Source organism: Oryzias latipes, chromosome 13 (assembly GCF_053564925.1).
Source record: "Oryzias latipes strain Hd-rR chromosome 13, Olatipes_Hd-rR_3.1".
Taxonomy (NCBI): domain Eukaryota; kingdom Metazoa; phylum Chordata; class Actinopteri; order Beloniformes; family Adrianichthyidae; genus Oryzias; species Oryzias latipes.
Genome location: NC_136249.1, coordinates 12,091,903 through 12,100,032, shown reverse-complemented (window position 1 = coordinate 12,100,032; position 8,130 = coordinate 12,091,903). Strand labels below are relative to the sequence as shown.

Genomic DNA, 8,130 nt, shown 5'->3' with positions numbered 1-8,130 from the left:
GCCCATTGTATAATTAGCAATTTCTGCCCACACTGTCAGAAAAAAGGGTACGGTTGGGGTACATTTGTGAACACTTAGGGTACAAATGGTGAATTTGTACCCTAAGTGAGTCATAATTACACCTTAGGGTACTCATATGTACCATTTAAGGATAAAAAAGGTACAAATATGTTTCCAACCATCAGAGGGCCCATATTTGGACCCTTTATTCCACAAACAAAGGTACAATCACTTGTGTGACAAAAGTAATAATTCAAAGTGAATGAAACGTCACCCAAAATCATTTAATACGTTGTTGGTTATTTGGAAAAGATGCACAAAATAACCAAATATATTTAAGAGACCACACATCTTTTATGACTAGTTCTGAACAGTACACAAGCACATTATATTTTATTGATTGTGCAGAGCATCAAGATAATAACTTTTAAACATGTATTAGTGTGAGCCTGTTTTTTTTTTACTTATAAGAGCTGTTTTAAGTTTTGCCTTTAATTTAGAGCAAAAGCACAATGTAGACAAAATTATTTGATGTTTTTAACCTTATATGGTGTACTTTAACTTGGCCTAAATTCAATTTAAATTTCTAGTCTTTGAGCTGTTAATTTAAGTTATTTTTTTTCTAATCATACATTCTCATAAAAAAGTAAATTTCTCTGTTACTACGATACATTATGTGTACATATTAGTACCTTTTAGCTTTTGTACATACACAGGAAAAATGAGAGAGTAATTTTTTCGGAGTTACCATCAGTAATTTTTATTTAAGTAGGTGTAAAAACGTAGAGGGAAATATGTTGGAGTAAACCAGCGAGACCACGCCCACTCTACTTTCTTAAGTTTCGTTTCTTCCGCCATTTTGTTATCCCGCAGCGGCCGGAGGAAGATAGAGGCTGTGACTGAGGTAAGTCTGCTAATTGCTCTAAAATAAGTTGGAAACTTGTTTTAAGCGGGTTCGGTTATTTTATCTGTAAGGAATAACTTTTGTGTAGTGGAATGCTGCTATTCCACCGTGTATGTGCCTGTGAGGAGATTGCAAACTACGAGCAGGAGTTTGCTAACGGTTAGCCTCAGCCGTTTGAAGTTCAGCTAAATGCAGCCATTAAATAAATTAAGCTGTTGTTTTTATTGGTGTTGTACCGCATTCCGTTAAATACATTGAAATATATACATTTTATCACTAGATAATTCTGTCGCCGTTTTACCGATGTACGCTGGCGTTGATGCACCGGTTGTTGTTGCCTACCCCCCCCCCCCTCCTTTTTTTTCTGTCTTAGTAAGGAAGCCAGCTACTTTTGAAACGACCAGCTCCATAATTCCTACTGATATTTATCAGGTCCGTCGAATTCAATGCGTTAATCATTTTAATCTGTAATGTGTAGGAGTCCAATAACGTTTTTTTTTTTACACCGCAGTATGGCGGTCCTTCCCATTTATGTCAGCCTGCCTTAGCTGCTGTGCGCGCGCAGCCACCATTTCTCGAATGCAAGACAGTGACAGAGACTATTTAGGTTGTCATGATCGCTCATTGTTGGTCAAGCAAAGTTTACACTGTGTTGTTGATTTTGATCATTCTCCTGCAGATTATTTTTTTTAAATGGAGCTCCGTGATTCCACATACTCGTCACGATTTCCCATACCAAAAACTCATCTATAAACCAGGAAAAAATTATTTTTTTAAATGAAATTCCAAGAAATAAATCTGTAGGTCCTTAGAAGCCAGTGCATTGTCGTCAGTGTTTTTTTTTTTTTAGCAGTTCTGCAAATTCTGCAACATTGCTGTGGCAGCTAGTGTGAACTGTATATTTGCCATTACTATTTTAAAATGTATTAATTTATTTGGAACAGGGCTTAGATCTGAATAAATGCTTTGTTGGTACCTTTTGGTGTTTTAATGTTTTTTTTTTTTTTTTTGTAATATATTTTTTTTCCCACCAGGAAAGATGCAAGCTGTGCGTGAACATGTCGAACGCCAAAAAAAAAAAATGTTTTGAAGTTCAGCTGACCTTCAAATCCTTTTGGGAATGTGGTGAGTGGAAACATCACAATTTCCAGCATTTTTCTTTACAGGAATCAGTCAACTTTGTGGATAAACTGTCAGCTGTGATGCAAACAGATTTTTTTAATTGCTTTTTAATTTAAAGATAATTTCTGTGCTGTATTCTAAACATAATTTTGCTGTGTTCACAGCTGCCAAAAAGTTGAACATCCCAACCTTGGACTTGAAAGTGTTTGATGACTCAAAGACAGAAGTTGATGAGGTTTTTGATCTCCTGTTGAAAAACCCAAACTTTGGTGTGTTGGAAATTTGTCTGGCCGAATATACAAATCCAGAAGGTGAAGTTTTTCTTTTAAATTGTAATTTATCTATTCTGTTTTGAATGGTTTGGGTAAATTCCCCTTTGATGTCTGAATTTATTTCCAAGGGAAATAATCTGTGTTTTTGCTTTCAAGTACATGCTAAATTAAGAACATTTTTGAGCTGAAGAGTTTTGATTGTATATTTGCATCAATAGGAGTCTGAGGGTTAATGATTTATTTGACAGGATAGTGTGGGGAACAAAACACGGGCAAATAAGTATGAGTTTTTTATCCTATTGCTGTCTTAGACAAGATAATAAATCTGCTAAACTGTTAAGTCGCTCAGTATTTAAAAATCTTTGTTTTTACTTTTTTTTGTTTTTGCTATCATACTAATTTAAATATTACAGTAACTGAAAGCTTTAATACTTTGACAGATCAGCCGAGTTGTCCTGCAAGGAGCTGCAATACCAGTTCAAGTGGAGATACTGAAGTGGACTCAGATGACACAATAATATTACAACACAGTCCTACAACAAGACGAAGAGTTGAAGACACCTCTCTTGCCAAAGTAAGTAAATAATCTTTTCACAAAGTCATTTCAAGCATTCAAAGTCAGGCTGTCTTTCCAATTCAGTTTAGTTGTCAAACAGTGCAGTAAGGCAGATCATCCAAACTACCGTAAATTCCGAGTTATAAAGCGCACCCGATTACAAGCCGCACCCACCTATTTTAACATGCTTAAAAATTTTTGTACATACACAAGCCGCATCAGTATACAAGCCGCTGCCTCGACAAAGCGCGTCCTGACTACCAGAGTGTGCATGGCTCATTACCACACTGTGGGCAGGTACTGGCCTTGTCTCAAGCTCACTTATCTAATTACACCCACATCTGAAACAGCATGGACCTCTATTCTGTTCACAAGTTCCTCAGTTATGGTTTTTTTTATTTGATTTATTTTTTATTTTTTTTAACTTATTGACAAACTATGTATCATACATAAAATTACAAACAGTAACCATATAATCAACATTACATCCCTCAGTTATGATGAGGAAATTTACATCCGCGATCCCCCATTTCCCATGAGTCTTAGGAGCTAAAGGCGGGGCCAACGCCCGGCTCGCCACACTGTTGTTCGTGTTTAAGAATGAGCAAGGAGCAGCAGTGCATGGAGGGGTGAAAAGGAACAGCTCTCCTTCCACTTGTGTCGCGGCAGCATTATGGTACTAACGGGGCTGGTTAAAAAACATCAGTAAAATTACGCGCGCCTCAGCGCTGCGCGTTCGTCAGAAGCTTCCTTTCACAACAAACACTTGTTGCTCTCCGGACGCCTCTGCGCTCCGCGCTCGCCAAGCGGGCTCCTTGTCTCCCCTTCCTATCCGAAAGCTCACACGGTGGCTGTGAGCTTTTCAATGCAAAATTCCGCTCAGTCAGAAACCGTAAAAACGACCAAATGGATTTGTGTTTCCAGTCGTGTCCCGACAAAATAAAGGCTGATGTTATTCACACATATTTACGTGCAGCCAGCCGAGTCACTATGACTCAGAGGTAAATACACTTCTGAGCATGCGCTGTTCTCTCCGTCACGCAGCTGACCGGCATTTCCATTTACTGATGGGATTTTTTCACGCTGCTTTTAACGATTGCTTTTAACTTGAAAGCTTTATCATATTGTAGCGGCGATCAAGTGCACGTTGGGTCTAATGGCACCAAAGGATTCTGGGATGCGGCCGGGCATGCGTGTTTCTTTTTGTTGAACCATGACTGAAGTGTCTAAGACCTGAAGTGACCTCCATGCTGTTTGGCTGCTCAGAGGTGTGTTAAAAAAAAATGACTTGTGCTTGGTGGTGGATGGCGCATACAAAACCATTCACCGAGCCCCAATGTACGTACATGGCGACCGCCAATCAAATCCATAAATTAGCCGCGTCACAGAATAAGCCGCAGGGCTGGGAGCGCAGGAAAAAAGTAGCGGCTTGTAGTCCGGAAATTACGGTAGTTTAAAGTTTTCTAGGGAAACAGCAGATTGCACCGAGTAAGTCACAACACATTGGAATACTGTCCTCATCATACAAGCATATAATTCTTCTGTATTTCCTTCAACAAAGCTCTGCATAATTAACAAGATATTGACTTTACGGGCGACAGTGGCTCAGGTGGTTGAGCGGGTCGTTCAATGACCGAAGGGCTGGCGGTTCGATCCCCGCTCCCACCAGCCAAAAAATGTTTTCAATATAATTGGAAACATTTCAATTTCAAAACATTTCAATATAATTGAAAACATTTCAATTTTTTCAATTATATTGAAAAAATGTTTTCAATATAATTGAAAATATTTTTAATAATATAATAATAATAATATAATTATTATTATACAAAGACAGACATTGATTATGCAGTTTTTGAGGGGGAAAAATGTTTTCTGGGACATGGTTTCTGCAGTTCAATTGGAATTCACCTTCAAGTTCTTGACAGGACTGTTTTGCAGAGTTAACCGGCCTTAACTTCCCATCATGCCATTGTTTACGCTCCCGTTACCTTACAGTCCCTCACAACCCCCAAGCAACAGAATTGGTGTGCAATATTGGAGCTATCCAGCCTTCTAGATGTGAGCCAGATGCCAACTCAGACGAGGAAAATGACGACATGTGGAGCAGGGAGCTTGTGGCCTGCCAAATGTAGCTTGTACGTAACAACTACAGGGTTTCTCAAATTACATCTTTTCATCTGCTCCTGATTCATCCCAATTTGAGAAAATAAATATTCAGAAACACAGTTTTATTCTTAAATCTTATAACAATATGTCATCATAAAAATGCTACATTTTAAAAAATAACTTTCATTGGAGTGGGTCCCCCATTTTTAACATGTCGCAGTATTTTTCTCATGATGGGCACGTTTAAAAGAACACGTTTAAAACTGCACATCTGAGTATTCACTCAAATTGGGATGAATCAGGAACAGACAAAATAAATGCAGTTTGAGGAAGCTCTCTATTGTGACGCACCACATGAAGGTGTCAAGAGTCCCTCTGCTCTGCTCTATTCTGATGCGTCCACTTGCAGACAAACAGATCCAGTAACATCTTCATCATACTTGTCTGAGCTTGATCTAAACTATGGCCGGAAAGCTTCAATATTGCTCACCATTTTGGTTTCACCACTAATGTTAGTTTTAGGTTGGAAGGACTGTAAGCTAGCGGGAGAAGGCGTAAACAAAGGGATGATCGGACATCAGCAGAGGGTAACTACTGTGTCAATAGCCCCGCCTACAACTCAGAAGTTAATTTCTGATCAACTCCAAACCACTCTGCACAAACTGTCTTTAAACATCATCTCAAAGTGCTTTAACCCCAGTATCAGTGCTTGCAGTTGTATTTTCTTATTATTAATATGGACTTTTAAATTTGATCCAATAGGTGGTTGCTGTCATTGGTGAGGATGCATCATCCGTTGAAGGTCATGTGAATGTCCTGCATATCCAGTACAGCAAGGTGCGAGAGGATATACTAAAGAAGTACCCTTTCTTGAAGACAACCTCAGGGGTCAGTGACATTTTAAATCAGTTCTCAGCTTAAAATACATTTTGAATGTTAATATAAGCTGAGACATCTGCTAAAATGACCATTAACAGCTTTAACTCAATTGTAAAAACATTGTAATTTTCTAAACCCATATATAAATATATAGTCATTCAAGCCAAGTAATATTTATACAATGGGATCACTAAAGGGAAATGGCAATGAAAGAGGCAACAAAGAATATTAGAATGTTTTATGTCTTTTGTTTGTTTTAGTTAAAGTGAATGATTAATTTTCTAATTTTCTTCAATTTTCAGTTGTTTGATGTTGACCGAATGCATCCATCACCTGTCAGTTTAAGCCAGCGCTTCAAGGACGGCGTTTACCAGTATTGTGCCAAAGGTGCTTGAACTTGTTCAAAGAAAAGCTCCATTAGCCAAAGTCTCCAAAGAGAAGAGATGCTTGCAGAGGATCTACTAGGTATTCACATAAAATGTAATCCTTGGTAATCTTTAGTGTGTTTTATAGCTCTTATTTTTTGAATTCGTATCAATATTATCTTATCACATTTATGCATTTTATTATTTAAATTATGCATTTAAACTTGGTTATAAGTTTACTTTTTTATTATCTATTTTTAGAAAATGTAGAATGCAGTAGAAAGATGTACTTAAAATGAGGTCTAGTGCTTCTTTTGTTAATGTCACAAGTTTTATTTCATGGTTTAAAAATGGTAACTGAAGTGCTATGTGCTGTTTACGATTGATCAAATGTTAAGGTTATAGTTACAATGAATGCAATGTGAACTGAAGGAAAAATATAGCTTTTTCATTATTGTAAAATTGCTAATAATTGTAAATATATGCATCCTGTTGTGATACTGTACATACTGTGTAATGTCAGAATTGTAATTGTTTTGAATGTTTAATAAATGTGATAAACAGTATACTGGTCTTTTAATGTGCTGTATCTGGTACAAATTTGCCATCAAAGGGTACAAAAGGCTTGTCACTGGGGCAGTACCCTTAAAAGAACAAATTTGTACCTTTTTTTTAAAGGTACATTATGGTACCATAGCACTATAAGGTACAATTTTTGTCCACAGAGGTACATATTTGCCTTTGAAAGGTACATACTGAAACGGTACAGATACGCACCTATATGAAAGGGTACAACATTTGTACCCTTGAGGGTACTGCCCCAGTGACAAGCCATTGTACCTCTAAAGGTACAAATTTTGCACATTTTTTCTGACAGTGCAGAATCAACATTAACAAATCATTGGTTTACTATAGTTTCTAAGATGAGGTACACAACATTTTGTGTACTTGATTGTAAAATGTTTCAGAAACATGTTTAGTTGTTTTATTTAGGATGACTTCATTTATGACTATTTTATATCCAGCAAAACAGTTTAAAACATCATTTGACACCTTAAAGGACATCTATTTATCCCTCTTTGTCTTTCCATCCCAGCATCAAATGTTATATCAAAATGATAACTGTATCAGTTAAATGACATGCCTTTTTTTTTTCTTTTGACAAAATAGATACCAAAATGGAAAATTGCAACAGGAAGCTTGATACGGTTGCACACAAATCAAGTGGGAAAAGGAAACACACACACACTGACTGGAGTGATTGCTCACTCTGCTCAGCACTGACCTCAGCAGTAATAACGGGTCCTTTTGCCGCCCACTTTCTCACTGCGCATACGTCAATCACAGACTTGCATGGGGAAAAGGTTAGAGCATGTCTGTCAGAACTCCTGCTTCAAGTGGCCACAGCACACACACCGAAATGCACTTGTAACCAACCTAAAGGGTGTTTGTTGGAATTATTATGCTTGCAGAATCTCCAGCTTCTTTATTCATGGATAAATAACTTCCACAGCTCTATGCAAGGGTTTGACACCATTTTTTTGGGGTGGGAAACGTTAGTAAAATATGTATTCATGATGATTAACTTTCAGAATCCTGTATATTATTATATTGCTTCTTAAATAGATCACTCTTCATTGTCCACAGACCTGCAGGCACACACACTTTCAAAGCTGACACTGTAAACTACTGGTAATCATTTAAGCTGTAAAAGAAACCCTACTGAGCTGTTAGCATTTGTGTTAACCTCACTAATTTTTGAATTGAAGCTAACTTTAAACTTTACCTCACCTTGTTCCCTGCTTGTACTTTTAGGATAATGTGGCTGTTTTTACTGCATCTCCCACACATACTTCTCTACTACAAACAATCTTCACTATAGTTTGCACAGCAAAGTGCGACAATCTAAGAGAGATTGCCTTG

General features: G+C 37.4%; 1 protein-coding gene across 1 annotated transcript; it reads left to right on the top strand.

Moving 5' to 3' along the window:
• Positions 1 to 1,277: 1,277 nt before the first annotated feature.
• LOC111948452 (uncharacterized) lies at positions 1,278 to 6,773 on the top strand. The gene is made up of 6 exons (XM_078956614.1): positions 1,278 to 1,336; positions 1,939 to 2,029; positions 2,191 to 2,337; positions 2,739 to 2,872; positions 5,726 to 5,851; positions 6,145 to 6,773. The coding sequence occupies exons 2-6, from the start codon at positions 1,963 to 1,965 to the stop codon at positions 6,235 to 6,237; spliced, it is 567 nt and encodes a 188-aa protein (XP_078812740.1). The 5' UTR covers positions 1,278 to 1,336; positions 1,939 to 1,962; the 3' UTR covers positions 6,238 to 6,773.
• The last annotated feature ends 1,357 nt before the right edge of the window (positions 6,774 to 8,130 follow it).